Source organism: Cervus canadensis, chromosome 6 (assembly GCF_019320065.1).
Source record: "Cervus canadensis isolate Bull #8, Minnesota chromosome 6, ASM1932006v1, whole genome shotgun sequence".
Lineage (NCBI taxonomy): Eukaryota > Metazoa > Chordata > Mammalia > Artiodactyla > Cervidae > Cervus > Cervus canadensis.
The window spans coordinates 56,540,174-56,557,555 of NC_057391.1; the positions used below are offsets into that span (position 1 = coordinate 56,540,174).

Consider the following 17,382-nt stretch of genomic DNA (forward strand, 5'->3'; position numbering starts at 1 on the left):
TTCTGCCCATTCCTCTTCAAGATGAGAGTGTGTCACTTTAGTGTTTCATCCTCAAGAAAAAATATTCCAAGAAATAGTCTGATTAACCTGATTTGGGCCTCCTATTTGCCCCTTCATTAGGAAACCACAGAATTCATTTGAAAACTCCACCTAAAATGATTTAGTAATGACACCTTTTCTTATTTTCTATGCTAATACAGATGTTTCTCAATTCTTTTTTATATTTTATGGGATATTGATGAGAGGGAAGTCTTAGTTTGCCCTCATGATACAATCACCTGATTGCATTTTTTAAGAGAAAAACTATGGGTGGTATGATTATGCCTGGATCATGAGCATGTTGGTTACTTTGTATATTTTCCAAAGTTTCCTCAGGGAAAAGGTTTTATTATAAAGAAATTAATATTAAGTATTGTTAAAATAATCTTAGGAATGTTCTAGACATTCTATAATCTTTCATCTTAGCATTTTGTATTCTAAAATGGGACTATATTTTAAACATGGATGCCTGTACATCTAACATAGATCACAAGTCAGTCACATAAACAAGACATAGAAGTACAGCTGTGAGGAGTATTTTGTATACTTGGAGGATGCCAGCATTTTTGATAAGAAGTGGAAAAGGGAGGAGTGTAAGTAGATATGGGTTTGGGGTAAGAAGTGCACAGGATATGACAGGCAGCTAGGTTTAGGATATTTTGAGTTTATGTACCAACAATATGGGCTTCCCTGGTAGTTCAGTGGTAAAGAATCCACCTGCCAATATAGGAGAGGTGGGCATGATCCCTGAGTTGGGAAGATCCCCTGGAGTAGGAAGTGGCAACCCACTCCAGTATTCTTGCCTGGAGTATGCCAAGGACAGAGAAGCTTGGCAGGCTACAGTCCATGGGGTCACAAAGAGCTGGACACGACTTAGCATCTATCAATAACAACAAGCAGTGGTATATCTAGACATAGATAACCAGTGTTCTATTTGTTAATACACCTACCTGATTTGAAAAAAGAATTTTGATGGGCCTGTTGTCATGGTTCAATTGCTGTGTCCTCAACTGTTTGCGACCCCATGAACTGCAACACGCCAAGCTTCCCTGTCCTGCACTGTCTCCTGGAGTTTGCTCAAATTCATGTCCTTCAAGTTGATGATGCTACCTAACCATCTCATCCTCTGCCACTCCATTCTCCTTTTGCCTTCAATTTTTCCCAACGTAAGAGTCTTTTCCAGTGAGTTGGCTCTTTGCATCAGGTGGCCAGAGTGTTCAGCAACAGTCCTTGTAATGAACATTCAGAGTTGATTTCCTTTAGGATTGACTAGTTTGATCTCCTTGTTGTCCAAAGGACCCTCAAGGATATTTTCCATCTCCACAATTTGAAAGCATCAGTTCTTTAGCACTCAGCCTTCTTTATAGTCCAGCTCTCACATCTGTATGTGACTACTAGAAAAACCACAGCTTTGACTATATTTGGAACTTTGTAAGCAAAGTTATGTCTTTGCTTTTTAATACTCTATGTTTTTCATAGCTTTTCTTCCAAGGAGCAAGTATCTTTCAGTTTCATGGCTGCAGTCACTGTCTGAAGTGATTTTTGGACCCCAAGAAAATCTGTCACTGCTTCCACTTTTTCCCCTTCTATTTATCATGAAGTGATGGGACCAGATGCCATGATCTTAGTTTTTTGAATGTTGACTTTTAAACCAGCTTTTCCACTCTCCTCTTTCACCCCATCAAGAGGCTCTTTAGTTCCTCTTTACTTTCTGCCATTAGAGCAGTACTATCTGCATATCTCAGGTTCTTGATATATCTCCTGGCAGTCTTGATTCCAGCTTGTGATTCATCTAGCCTTGCACTTTTCATGATGTACCTGCATATAAGTTAAATAGGGTGACAATATACAGCCTTGTACTCCTTTCCCAAGTTTGAACCAGTGAGTTGTTCCCTTGTGGGTCTACCTGTTGCTTCTTGAGCTGCATACAGGTTTTTCAGGAGACAGGTAAGATGGTCTGGTATTCCCCTCTTTAAGAATTTTCCATAGTTTTTTGTAATCCACATAGTCAAAGGTTCTGAGAGAACATGGTCCCCTGGAGGAGGTAATGAGAAACCCCACCAGTATCCTTGCTGTGAGAACTCTATGAACAGTATGAGAAGGCAATTGGCCTGCTACACATATGCAATGCAATGGCATTCAAATAGATGATGAAATTAAAGTGAAGAAAAAATAAGTGTAGGAAAATAATATCAGAAGGAATGTTATTTCATAGAAATGCTTATTGTAACTTCCCAAGAGTCTGAACTTTATGAATCTGAAGCTTGGGAAGAGACTGTTAAAGGGTTACTGTTACATGCTTGAAGTCGAGGCAATCCATGAAATTGACTGGATTCACGTTACCCTGTCCAAATAACATTCTTGCACATACAGTCATAGATTAAGTTTCTTGATAAAGTATAAATTATCCCGTGTACCACCCAGAATAGAACCTTGACTACAGATGATGCTCAGTAAACATTTTATTGAATTGGGTGAGACGAGGCCTATATTATGAGAAAGCTGAGCCACAAACATACAGATATACACAAAATGTCTTAGAGGACATTAGGAGTAGTGTTATCCAACCTATTAAAAGAATCAGTAATAGGAGAAAAAGTTCCAAGTCAGATAGTATATAGGCTTCAAGGTATGTTTACATTTATATGAATCAAAGTATCACAAAAGGTAAAGGTTAATGGAAGAAAGTACCATTTAACTTTTTAAGCTGGGTTTGGATTTTTTTGGCTGATTTCTATTTTTTGTTGTTTTGACTAAATACTGATGATAATTTACAGAATTTGGAATTTTCCCAAAAGTTAGTGTCACTAAGTGTAACCAAAGCTTAGAACAGAAGCAATCATGTAATTAGTTTACACTGAAAAGCATTCTTGCTTGAAATTTGGAAAGTATTTCAACAGAAATTCAGATTTTTCTCTTTTATTTTAACTTTCTACTTTTTTCTTTATGTTTTTTGTAATTAAGGAGTACTAAATAAGTTGAAGCTGTTACCAGTGTACTCTATAAAAAGTGGCCTTTGAAAAAGAAGTGCCCCTCCAGAATGCATGATAAAAAATCTCCTTGGTATAAAAGTTTGCAAGTTTCCCTCCTGACTCAGGGGTAAAGAATCCTCCTACCAATACAGGAGGTGCAGGTTCAGTCCCTTGATGAGGAAGATCCCCTGGAGAAGGAAATGGCAACCCCCTCCAGTCTTCTTGCCTGGGAAATCCCATGGACAGAGGAGCCGGGCCAGCTACAGTCCGTTGGGTCACAGAGTCGGACAGGACTGAACTGACTGAGCACACATAAAAATTTGTACAATATCCTTTTTGTAGACTTGTACTTGAGGAAGAGAAGTTCCTACCTGTGGATTTCATTGAAAGAAATCTTGAACTGTACTGAATCTGGCATTTAAAAACTTTTAGTGAATAAGATAAAATGATCCATTGAATGTACCTTTTTAAACCAAGACTTAGTCTCTAGTAGTCATGGTAAATTAACTTCATGTGCCCGTTTTGATGAATTGCTAAGAAAGAATACTATGTTTAGTTAGGCTCTAGACTTACGATGGGGCCCATTGGGTTAGAATCCCATGATTGTTGATATCTGTCTTTATCATAAAAGGGAAACTGTAGCATGTGTCCTGGATTTTTGCTAGTCCTGGTTTAGCCTACACTGCCATTTCAATAACTGCTAACCAAATGTGATTACTTAGCGTATGAAATATGCCTGTTGTAACTCAGTTGAATTTTTTTTATTGAAAAAATAGTTTAACAGTGTTGTGTTGGTTTCTGGGGTACAGCAATGTGATTCAGTTATACTATATATATAATATGTATTATATATATACACTTTTTAAGGTTTTTTTTCCATTATAGGTTATTACAAGGTATTTCCACTCTAGGTTATTACAAGGTATTGAATATAGTTTCCTATGCTATACAGTGGGACCTTGGTGTGTATCTGTTAATCCCAAACTTATGATTTATCCCTCTCCACTACTTTCCCTTTTGATAACCTTAAGTTTATTTTCTATGCCTGTGATTAGCTGAATTTTAAAAATTTTTTACTTTAATTATACATAAATTTTAAAATTACTTGATTCAATTATTGAACAACTTTAAATTAGAGTTAAAAAATAATAACCATATATTTTATAAAATCTAATTATGATCTAGTATTTTTGAAGAAAATACAGTGTTCAAATTGAGATGTGCTATAAATATAAAATATGTACTATATTTCAAGGACCTAGTACCCAAAGGAATATAAAATATTTTGTTAATAATTTTATAACATTTATTATAATACTAATACTTTAAATGTATTTGGTTAAATGTCACTAAAACTTCACCTTTTTACTTTGTTAAAATGTCTACTAGAAAACTTAATATATATATGGCTCATATTAAATTTCTATTGAGCAGTGGTCATCTATAACTATTAAATACGTACTCTTTATAAAGCCTATTTATATGAATGTGTCTTATAATACATATTAATTTGATTATATATATCTTTTTTCCATAGGGAAAAGTTTTTAAAATCTGGAGAAGTCATTTTCTCTCAGAAGCCTCTATTGCTCTTTTGCATGATAGCTTTTGGTGGTGGTTTCTCCATAAATTTAAGGTAAAATGTTATTTTTTAAACTTCCTTTAAAAAAGTTGATTTGCAGCATAATTTTTCATTAGAGGTAACATTGGTATTTTTTAATGTTCTGATCCTGTCACAAAGCTTGTTTTTTTAGATATTCTGCATATATTAGAAGTCATGTTTGAAATCTAGAGTTCTTTTAGAGGAGTTAAAACCTTAATGTGGATTTCAAAGATCCAGAGTCTGTATTAGTCAAAAAAAGATTAGTTAAATCAAACACTGTAGTAAATAATAAAGTTTTAGCTTTACTCAATAGCATAATGCACTGATGAACACTAAAGAGAAAATCCACTGCAAATCAGTGACATTTGAAAGAGGTTTCACTTAGAAAACACAATATATCAGATGGGGAGAGGGTCCTGTCTTGATTCAGAAAGATGAAAACTCTGCTTAGGATTAAAAAGAGAAAGACATGGCTATCTGGGAAGCAATAAGAGAATGGAAATAAGCAGTATGTGAGTCTTACGTCAGAGAATACATGAGCCTGGAGAAAGTGGTAAATACCAATGGCTGCTCTTTGGCCTCTGGATCTAGAAGAATGAAAAGCAGAGTAATGCTGGGGATCACAGTCCAAGCATTAAGAAGGTGTGCTGCCCCATCAGGGAAGTCTGATATTAAGCTCAGTTCTTCACCTCCCCAGCTCAAATTGCCCAAAGAAAACTGCTTCTGGATTCTTTCATACAATGAAGGAATGAGTTCTATTGATTTTTCATAAAACTATTTGAATAGAGCATTATGTTCCTTGTGGCTCAACTGCTAAAGAATCCATCAGCAATGCGGGAGACCTGATTTGATTCCTGGGATGAGCAGATGCCCTGGAGCAGGGAAAGGCTACCCACTCCAGTATGCTGGCCTAGAGAATCCTGTGGACCGTATAGTCCATGAGGTCGCAAAGAGTCGGACAATAACTGAGCAACTTTCACTTCATCATCACTTCACATGTGTTAGAATAATTAATGTAATTCAAGGTAAGAGTATCTGTCCTGTATTTCTGATACTGTTAGGAGTTGAATGAGAAATAGGAAGTGGTGTATCAGTTCTACAAAGGTAATTATGTAGGGAAACATAAAATCAGACTTTCATTACCTTAACTTTCTTTTTTCAGATTTGGATTCCAAATTTGTATTTTTCCATAATAACAGAAAACATTACTTTCCCACTTAAATCTGTTAGGATTATATATATAACAAGTTTTTGAAGGAAACATAGTCTAGCAATGTTTCTAGTAACTGCTTTGTCAAGCTACATTATTTGGAACAAACAGATCTGACACAAAAATGTTAACAGCCCATTACATTTATAGGGGTATCTGTGGAATAAGAAGGAATTAGAAGTCATTTTATCTGTAAGCAAACTATTCTCTATAAAGTACTGGCTTCCTGAAATTATAGTAATTATTTAAAAATCTTACAATTTAATAACATTTCCAATATCGTTAAGATCTCTGTTGTGTTTTGAGGAACATTATATGATTGATCTGGGTGAGTGTTCTGCTATTGTTCTAAGGGAACTGAAAGGGTATACAAGTCATACTGAAGCAACATTTCCATGATTTAACCAAAACAGCGCCTCTTTCATCTGTTCTGTTCCTTGCATTTCACCTATGATTTTATTTCTAAGAGGGTTCTTTTGTTAAGTATATGAAGCCAGTGAACTAGATTAATAGCATGGCCTCTTGGCTTCCTAAATACATCAAATAAATGTGGTGAATGCTCAGACATTTTTATCAGCATCATGTGGGAATATTTGTACTGTTAGGTAAGCACATATTTCAAGCTGTACTACATTTTCAGGTGAATACAAAACACATACATTCTATCTATTTTTAGGTCCACCTTATAAATGATAAATAGTACTGACTGTATAACTAAAATAACCTCCCCCCAAGCCACTAGTACAATTTAATTACCAACAGTCAATTTTATTACCAACAATACAAAATAATATATAATCATACTCTAGACTATAGCATGATTCAGTATGCTTCAGTAATTGTTAGTGGCTAATATAAAAGCAAATTTCTTTTATTACCTGTGACTTAGTGTTAGATTGATCTAGTAGAAAAACTGCTGCGCTTAAATCCAGGAAACAGTGACAGACTTTATTTTGGGGGGCTCCAAAATCACTGCAGATGGTGACTGCAGCCATGAAATTAAAAGATGCTTACTCCTTGGAAGAAAAATTATGACCAACCTGCTGCTGCTGCTGCGACTAAGTCGCTTCAGTCGTGTCCGACTCTGTGTGACCTCATAGATGGCAGCCCACCAGGCTCCGCCATCCCTGGGATTCTCCAGGCAAGAACACTGGAGTGGTTTGCCATTTCCTTCTCCAATGCATGAAAGTGAAAGTGAAGTCACTCAGTCGTGTCCGACTCTTCTCGACCCCAAGCACTGCAGCCTACCAGGCTCCTCCATCCATGGGATTTTCCAGGCAAGAGTACTGGAATGGGTTGCCATTGCCTTCTCCGATGACCAACCTAGACAGCATATTAAAAAGCAGAGACATTACTTTGCCAACAAAGGTCCATCTAGTCAAGGCTATGGTTTTACCAGTAGTCGTATATGGATGTGAGAGTTGGACTATAAAGAAAGCTGAGCGTCAAAGAATTGATGCTTTTGAACTGTGATGTTGGAGAAGACTCTTGAGAGTCCCTTGGACTGCAAGGAGATCCAACCAGTCCATTCTAAAGGAAATCAGTCCTGAATATTCATTGGAAGGACTGAGGCTGAAGCTGAAACTCCAGTACTTTGGCCACCTGATGCAAAGAACTGACTCATTTGAAAAGTCCCTTATGCTGGGAATGATTGAAGGCGGGAGGAGAAGGGGATGACAGAGGATGAGATGGTTGCATGACGTGCTGCAGTTCATGGGGTCACAAAGAGTCAGACACGACTGAGTGACCGAACTGAGCTGAACTGAACTGAATCCAAGAAATTAAAATTTTAAATCTGGTTTTCCCAGTAGTTAGGGTGAAATTTCAATACTTTGGCCACCTGATGTGAAGAACTGACTCATTTGAAAAGACCCTGATGCTGGGAAAGATTGAAGGCGGGAGGAGAAGGAAACAACAGAGGTTGAGATGGTTACCTATTTTATCTGTTTATTGGGAGTTAGAAAATGCATTTAAAGTTGTTTGTTTACATAGAAGTTATTTAAATGGTATATAGGGTATATGCTAAGTGTTCAGTGGATACATCTATCATTAGTATTGTTTATTGTTATATTCATAGTGAAAACAAAAATTGCTGGCCAATGTGTAGCTAATGATAAAAGTTTCCCTGATGATGTTTAACTAGAAGAATTCTAGTAATGATATACCCTTAAAGGTTTCAAAATTGTCCATGGGAGTTTGGCCCTCAAAATGATTCAGAAGCCTGGAGAGTGTGTCACTTATACCCATAAAATATCAATGATAAGCCATATGTAACCCACAAAAATAACAACTTTTTTGAACTCATCATACAGAGTAAATCTGAAAGCAAAGAATGTTACCAGGGAAGAGTAACTGTATGATGAGCCTGGTGGCTCAGATAGTAAAGAATCTGCCTCCAATGCAGGAGACCCAGGTTCAATCCCTGGGTCTGGAAGATCTCCTGGAGAAGGGAATGGCTACCCATTCCAGTATTCTTGCCTGGGGAATTCCATGGACAGAGGAACCTTGCAGGCTACAGTCCATAGGGTTGCAAGGAGTTGGACATGACTGAGTGACTAACATAAACACAAAGTAGTCAATTCATCATTATGACATAACAATGGAATATTTATATACCTAATTAAAATGCTTTGAAACACATTTAATAAAAAATTTAATACTTAAAAGAGAACTAGACAAATCTATAAATACAGTTAGATATTTCAGCACCTCCGTCTCAGTAATTGGTAGAATGTACAGAAATCAGTTAATGATACAGAATGATATAGATGATTTGAGCAACACTTTGTTAACCAACTTTATGTATTTAATTGATATTTATTAAGCATTCCTGTTAATGACAGTAGAATACACGTTTTTCTCATGTACATATTAAATCTTTACCAACTATATTCTGGGCTAGGGAAACATTCTAATAAAATTAAAAGAGTTCAGGTCATGTTTTTAGACCAAAATGGAATTAGATTGTAAATGGATAACAGAAAGCTATCTGGAAAATCCTCAAATATTTGGAAACTAACATACTTCTCAGGAACTATGGGTCAAAGCAGAAATCAATAGAGAAATTGAAAAGTATTTTGAGCTTATTGAAAATGAAAATGCAGATTAAATTTGGGGGATATACCTCAAGCAGTATTTGGAAATTTAAAGCATTAAGATGCCTAGATTTGAAATACGGAGTGTTCTCATAAACCATGAGCCCAGCTTCTAGTGTAGGAAACTGGAAAAACAAATGAAAACCCAAAGTATGCAGAAGAAAGGAAATAATAAAGACCAGTTGTTGTCGTTGCTTAGTCACTCAGTCATGTCCAACACTTTTGCAATCCCATGGACTGTAACCCACCAGGCTCCTCTAGCCATGGGATTTTCCAGGCAAGATTACTAGAATGAGTTGCCATTAATGTATAAGAGTTCCCAAACAACCAATAACTCAAAGAATAAATCACAGGGAAAATTAGAAAATAGCTTGAGACAAATGAAAACAAAAGCAGAACATACCAAAACTCGCAGGGAAAAACAAAAGCAGTGCTAAAAGAGAAATTTATAGTTTTAAACAAATCAATAAACAATATATCAACAACCTAAATTTACCTAGGTAAGAACTAGAAAAAGAATGACAAACTGAACCCTTAGTTAACAGAAGGAAGGAATGAATAGATTAGAGTGGAGATAAATAAAATAGAGAATTGAAAAATAGTAGAGAAAAGCAATAAAATCAAAAAGTTATTCCTTGAGATCAATCAAATTGACAAACCTCTAGCAAGAGTAAGGGAGAAGGAAATGGCAACCCACTCCAGTATTCTTGCCTAGAGAATCCTGTGGACAGGGGAGCCTGGTGGGCTGCTGTCCATGGGGTTGCACAGAGTCAGACACGACTGAAGTGACCTAGCAGCAGCAGCAGCAGCAGGAGTAAGAGGACTCAAATTACAGTCAAATGAAAGTAGGAACTTTACTATCAGCAAGAAATAAGAAGGATTAAGTGGACTGTGAGCAAACATAAAATAACAAACTGGATAGCCTGTGTAAAATGGACAAGTTCCTAGAAATACATAATTTTCCAAGACTGAATAATGAAATAGACAATCTGAATAGATCTATGACTAGTAAGGAGATTAAATCAGTAATCAGAAACCTCCCAACAAAGAAAGTCCTGGACCAAATGACTTCACTGATGAATTCTGCCAATATTTAAAGAAGAATTAACACCAGTCCTTCTCAAACTCTTCTAAAAAAAAAAAAAAAAAAAAAACCTGAAGAGGAGGGAATACTCCTAGCTCATTTTATGAGACCAGTATTGCCGTGATACCAAAGCTAAAGATAATACAAAAAAAAAAAATGTACAGATCAATATCCTGTTTGATGGATATTGATACAAAAGCCTTCAACAAAATATTAGGAAACTGAATTCAGCAGCATATTAAAAGGGTTATACAGCCTGACCAATGACCTTTATTCCTGGAATGCGAGAATGATATAACATGTGTTAAACAGCTAGATCTAATGAGCATATCAGTAACTTGAATATCCACCAGCTGTAGGATGACTTTTCTTTTCAAGCATACCAAAACATGTATAAAAATTTACCATACTATTTTGCTACTCAAGTCTCCTGTGGAAGTATGTTTGGTGTGTACATTACACTGAATTGTATTAATCAAAGACATGTTCTGAAACTTTCTGTCTAGATATTCCTTCATACATGATTGTAAGTTGTGTAGCTGAAACATGCCAACTTTATTCACTAGTAAATTATATATAATCTCATTTAATTCTCATACAACCCTAAATCTTAGAACTACTTCCCATTATATAAATGATCCATAATTTTTAGCTATTAATATTATCATTATTGTTTCTGCTGCTATCTCCATCTGCAAACTTACTACAGAAGCATGAGAGCTGTATTGGGAGTTAGGAGACCTGGATTCTAGTCTGGATTTCAGTTACTTAACTGTGTATCAGTTCAGTTGCTCAGTCGTGTCCGACTCTTTGCAACCCTATGGATTGCAGCATGCCAGGCTTCCCTGTCTATCACCAGCTCCCAGAGGTTGCTCAAACTCATGTCCATCGAGTCAATGATGCCATCCAGCCCATCTCATCCTCTGTTGTCCCCTTCTCCTCTTGCCTTCAATCTTTCCCAGCATCAGGGTCTTTTCCAGTGAGTCAATTCTTCACATCAGGTAGCCAAAGTATTTGAGCATCAGCATCAATAATAGTTAACTGTGTATAACCTTAAATAATGCTCTTAAGCTTTCTGGACAGTACTGCCATCACTAAATTAGAGAGATTTAACCTAGGTGATATCTAACTTCCATTTTAGTTCTAAGATACTATACATTTATGAATCCCAGCTCATATGGTTTGCTAATTTGATAGAAAATTACCACTGAATTTAATCATTTTTGGTGTTTATTACCAAAACCTATTAATGCCAGCTTGTGGTTCTACTGTTGATATCATAAATGAATTTGGACTCTTAATTCATCTACTCATTGCTTAATAGAGCAAGAATTCAAGATGCTACCTTAAGACTTTACTATAATGTTAACAGTATCATTATCTATAGATTTCTTCATTCTTATGACATTCTACTTTGTTTTTAGTCTATCATGTCACAATTTTACTAGTTCTGGCTATGGCTGTCTCATTCCAGTAATTGCTTTAATTTCGTGCTGAGTTACTTATTATAAAGGATTTGGAATGGCTATAGAGTGATAGAAGGTAACTATGTCATTGACAGCCTTCTGCATGCCAACCACTATTCAAGAAACTTTATTAATTCATCAAACATTGGTATGCTTTCTGTGTGCCAGGCACACTGAGGGCTTTAAAAAGTCAAACAAAATGGGATCCTTGTCCCAATTGAATTTTAAGATACTACTTTAAGGCATGTATATATTACCTACATTTGCAGATAAGGAAACTAGGACTTGCCCAGGATAGTGCAGCTAATGAATAATGGGGCCAGCATTTAAATTCAGGTCTGCATGATGCCAAAAACCCAGGCTCATTCCATTATAGCAACTGATCTGCCTTTTGAGAATAGATAGAATTACTGACATTATGTAAACAAATTCTAATTTTAAATTGTAATATTAATTGTTTTAATTCCATACCTGTTTTATTTTTTAAGCCTGACAGAGAAAGTCAAGATTGCTTGTTTGATAGAATTTCAGAAAGTTATGTGTCACTTTTCATGAGCATATCTCTAAGCCGAAAGGATACATTCTTTCAGGTAAATACTGAAGTTAACTGGTTATGCAAATTATATTTATGGCAAATGAACTATGAAAAGCTATTTTATTTAAACACATATGAGAATGTATTTTGTTACTTTGAAAGCAAAATTGCCTCAAGTAGAGTAAAAAAGCTAATACTTTAAGTTATGCCCCCACTGCAGAATATTGTATTCTGCTGAAAGCCTTACAGAATCTATTTGTTTGCATACTGAAAAATACCCTATGCATATTCTTGATTTTTTAATCTACAAAATTATTTTCCTTTTACTTTATAAAGTATATTTTGGTCTAAGAGGACTTAACCCCTTGTGTTATGCATAAGTACAACACTAAGCACCTGTTAACAGTAAAGAACAATGAACAAATTTATGAATCAAATGTTTGTTTTACTATTTTAGAATAATTTGGTTAAAATAATTTATGTTCTTGAGTAATGTGCAATGAAGATGCACGGAATTTAATTGAGTATTTTGAAATGTAAACATCTAGCATTCCAAAGCAGAAGACACATTCAAATACTTTGTTGAAATGACATCTGTAAAATCAGAAATACATAAGTATTTTCAAGTCAGTAACTGTTTTTATGGATAAATCCTAAAATAAAATAAATGTCTATCAAGAAAACATAACATTGCCAAATATTTATACTCAATCTTGATCTATCTTACAAAAGTGTACAGTATAATAGAAGGAAGCCAGCAGTGGGTTGGAAGTAAATAATCTGCTACTAATTACACAGGTGATCTTGCAGACATTCAGTCTCTCAGTTCCATAGCCTGTTATCCATCAGATGAAGAGGTTGACCCATGATTCATAAATTGCCTTATAGAACACTGATATTCCAAAAGATAGACTAGGATTTTCTCTGCTACTATTAAATTTATTTTTCTTATTTACAGGAAAAATATTAGTGGTTAGGATTTTTGGTCATTAAATTGCCTTGAGATGACAAAACTGGCTGGATTTCTCCTATCTATAATCTTTCACCTAGTCTGTCCTTTCGTGGTGGGTCTTGTCTATCTAATACATGGTTTGATAAAGTTGAGCATGCTTTAACACAAGCCTTAAGAAAAGAATTTTTACAAAAAAATTGAAATCATTCCAGTCATCTTTTCTGACCACAGTGCAGTAAGATTAGATCTCAATTACAGGAAAAAAATTGTTAAAAATTCAAACATATGGAGGCTAAATAACACGCTTCTGAATAACCAACAAATCATAGAAGAAATCAAAAAAGAAATCAAAATATGTATAGAAATGAATGAAAATGAAAACACAACAACCCAAAACCTATGGGACACTGTAAAAGCAGTGCTAAGGGGAAGGTTCATAGCATTACAGGCTTACATCAAGAAACAAGAAAAAAACCAAATAAATAACCTAACTCTACACCTAAAGCAACTAGAGAAGGAAGAAATGAAGAACCCCAGGGTTAGCAGAAGGAAAGAAATCTTAAAAATCAGGGCAGAAATAAATGCAAAAGAAACTAAAGAGACCATAGCAAAAATCAACAAAGCTAAAAGCTGTTTTTTTGAAAAAATAAACAAAATTGACAAACCATTAGCAAGACTCATTAAGAAACAAAGAGAGAAGAACCAAATTAACAAAATTAGAAATGAAAATGGAGAGATCACAACAGACAACACTGAAATACAAAGGATCATAAGAGACTACTACCAGCAGCTCTATGCCAATAAAATGGACAACTTGGATGAAATGGACAAATTCTTAGAAAAGTATAACTTTCCAAAACTGAACCAGGAAGAAATAGAAGATCTTAACAGACCCATCACAAGCAAGGAAATCGAAACTGTAATCAAAAATCTTCCAGCAAACAAAAGCCCAGGACCAGATGGCTTCACAGCTGAATTCTACCAAAAATTTAGAGAAGAGCTAACACCTATCTTACTCAAACTCTTCCAGAAAATTGCAGATGAAGGTAGGCTTCCAAACTCATTCTATGAGGCCACCATCACCCTAATTCCAAAACCAGACAAAGATGCCACAAAAAAAGAAAACTACAGGCCAATATCACTGATGAACATAGATGCAAAAATCCTTAACAAAATTCTAGCAAACAGAATCCAACAACATATTAAAAAAATCATACACCATGACCAAGTGGGCTTTATCCCAGGAATGCAAGGATTCTTTAATATCCGCAAATCAATCAATGTAATACACCACATTAACAAATTGAAAGATAAAAACCATATGATTATCTCAATAGATGCAGAGAAAGCCTTTGACAAAATTCAACACTCATTTATGATTAAAACTCTCCAAAAAGCAGGAATAGAAGGAACATACCTCAACATAATAAAAGCTATATATGACAAACCCACAGCAAGCATCACCCTCAATGGTGAAAAATTGAAAGCATTTCCCCTGAAATCAGGAACAAGACAAGGGTGCCCACTCTCACCACTACTATTCAACATAGTGTTGGAAGTTTTGGCCACAGCAATCAGAGCAGAAAAAGAAGTAAAAGGAATCCAGATAGGAAAAGAAGAAGTGAAACTCTCGCTGTTTGCAGATGACATGATCCTCTACATAGAAAACCCTAAAGACTCTACCAGAAAATTACTAGAGCTAATCAATGAATATAGTAAAGTTGCAGGATATAAAATTAACACACAGAAATCCCTTGCATTCCTATATACTAACAATGAAAAAACAGAAAGAGAAATTAAGGAAACAATACCATTCACCATTGCAACAAAAAGAATAAAATACTTAGGAGTATATCTACCTAAAGAAACAAAAGACCTATACATAGAAAACTATAAAACACTGATGAAAGAAATCAAAGAGGACACAAACAGATGGAGAAACATACCGTGTTCATGGATTGGAAGAATCAATATTGTCAAAATGGCTATTCTACCCAAAGCAATCTATAGATTCAATGCAATCCCTATCAAGCTACCAACGGTATTTTTCACAGAACTAGAACAAATAATTTCACAATTTGTATGGAAATACAAAAAACCTCGAATAGCCAAAGTAATCTTGAGAAAGAAGAATGGAACTGGAGGAATCAACCTGCCTGACTTCAGACTCTACTACAAGCCACAGTCATCAAGACAGTATGGTACTGGCACAAAGACAGAAATATAGATCAATGGAACAGAATAGAAAGCCCAGAGATAAATCCACGAACCTATGGACACCTTATCTTTGACAAAGGAGGCAAGGATATACAATGGAAAAAAGACAACCTCTTTAACAAGTGGTGCTGGGAAAACTGGTCAACCACTTGTAAAAGAATGAAACTAGAACACTTTCTAACACCATACACAAAAATAAACTCAAAATGGATTAAAGATCTAAATGTAAGACCAGAAACTATAAAACTCCTAGAGGAGAACATAGGCAAAACACTCTCCGACATAAATCACAGCAAGATCCTCTATGACCCACCTCCCAGAATATTGGAAATAAAAGCAAAAATAAACAAATGGGACCTAATGAAACTTAAAAGCTTTTGCACTACAAAGGAAACTATAAGTAAGGTGAAAAGACAGCCCTCAGATTGGGAGAAAATAATAGCAAATGAAGAAACAGACAAAGGATTAATCTCAAAAATATACAAGCAACTCCTGCAGCTCAATTCCAGAAAAATAAATGACCCAATCAAAAAATGGGCCAAAGAACTAAACAGACATTTCTCCAAAGAAGACATACAGATGGCTAACAAACACATGAAAAGATGCTCAACATCACTCATTATCAGAGAAATGCAAATCAAAACCACAATGAGGTACCATTACACGCCAGTCAGGATGGCTGCTATCCAAAAGTCTACAAGCAATAAATGCTGGAGAGGGTGTGGAGAAAAGGGAACCCTCTTACACTGTTGGTGGGAATGCAAACTAGTACAGCCGCTATGGAAAACAGTGTGGAGATTTCTTAAAAAACTGGAAATAGAACTGCCATATGACCCAGCAATCCCACTTCTGGGCATACACACTGAGGAAACCAGATCTGAAAGAGACACGTGCACCCCAATGTTCATCGCAGCACTGTTTATAATAGCCAGGACATGGAAGCAACCTAGATGCCCATCAGCAGATGAATGGATAAGGAAGCTGTGGTACATATACACCATGGAATATTACTCAGCCATTAAAAAGAATTCATTTGAATCAGTTCTAATGAGATGGATGAAACTGGAGCCCATTATACAGAGTGAAGTAAGCCAGAAAGATAAAGAACATTACAGCATACTAACACATATATATGGAATTTAGAAAGATGGTAACGATAACCCTATATGCAAAACAGAAAAAGAGACACAGAAGTACAGAACAGACCCTGTGGGAGAAGGTGAGGGTGGGATGTTTCGAAAGAACAGCATGTATATTATCTATGGTGAAACAGATCACCAGCCCAGGTGGGATGCATGAGACAAGTGCTCGGCCTGGTGCACTGGGAAGACCCAGAGGAATCGGGTGGAGAGGGAGGTGGGAGGGGGATCGGGATGGGAATACGTGTAAATTATGGCTGATTCATATCAATGTATGACAAAACCCACTGAAATGTTGTGAAGTAATTAGCCTCCAACTAATAAAAAAAAATTAAAAAAAAAAAAAAGACCCTGATGCTGGGAGGGATTGGGGGCAGGAGGAGAAGGGGACGATAGAGGATGAGATGGCTGGATGGCATCACCGACTTGATGGACATGAGCTTGGGTAAACTCCGGGAGTTGGTGATGGATAGGGAGGCCTGCTGTGCTGTGATTCATTGGGTTGCAAAGAGTCAGACACGACTGAGTGACTGAACTGACTGAACTGAAGGGGATTTGCTGGGAGACCATTGAACGTTTCTTGATGGGTTTCCACCCAGCTGCCACCTGCCAAAAGTGCTCTCTGCTAAAGGCTTCCTTTCTGATTCTTGGGCCTTTTAGAGTCCCACAGAGGAGGAGAAAAGGTAGTAGCAAGGCCCACCACTGAATTCTACTCAGGGATTTCCCTAATACACTGCTTCTAAGATTTCAAAGCTTTGGTAAAAAGGACTGGGGTCTCCTTAAGAGGGCCTATTGCTGAACTCTCCAGAGAAGGCAGTGGGACCGCATTGGAGAGATGGTGCTGGAGCAAACTTGAGTAATGAATAGAAATTTCCCAAATGGAAAAATTAGGAAATGTACCTACTATGTACTGGACCCAGTGGGTATGTGCTAAAAGGAATTATTAAATCAGTGGATGGGTGGAAAACCAGAGGCTCTAGGTAACCCAAGCCATATGAGTGTGATCACTGACAAAGCTGGACACAGAAGGGGGTGAAAGAGGGGGAAGTTGGAGGTGGGGGGAGGGAAAG

The 17,382-nt window shown here is 36.2% G+C and overlaps 1 protein-coding gene across 1 annotated transcript in view; it reads left to right on the top strand.

The window, feature by feature from the left end:
* FAM227B (family with sequence similarity 227 member B) overlaps positions 1-17,382 on the top strand; it is a 218,371-nt gene that overhangs the window by 23,508 nt on the left and 177,481 nt on the right. The window contains exon 8 of the mRNA XM_043472038.1: positions 4,549-4,647. Coding sequence (XP_043327973.1) covers positions 4,549-4,647 — 99 coding nt within the window. The remainder of the gene's footprint in view (positions 1-4,548; positions 4,648-17,382) is intronic.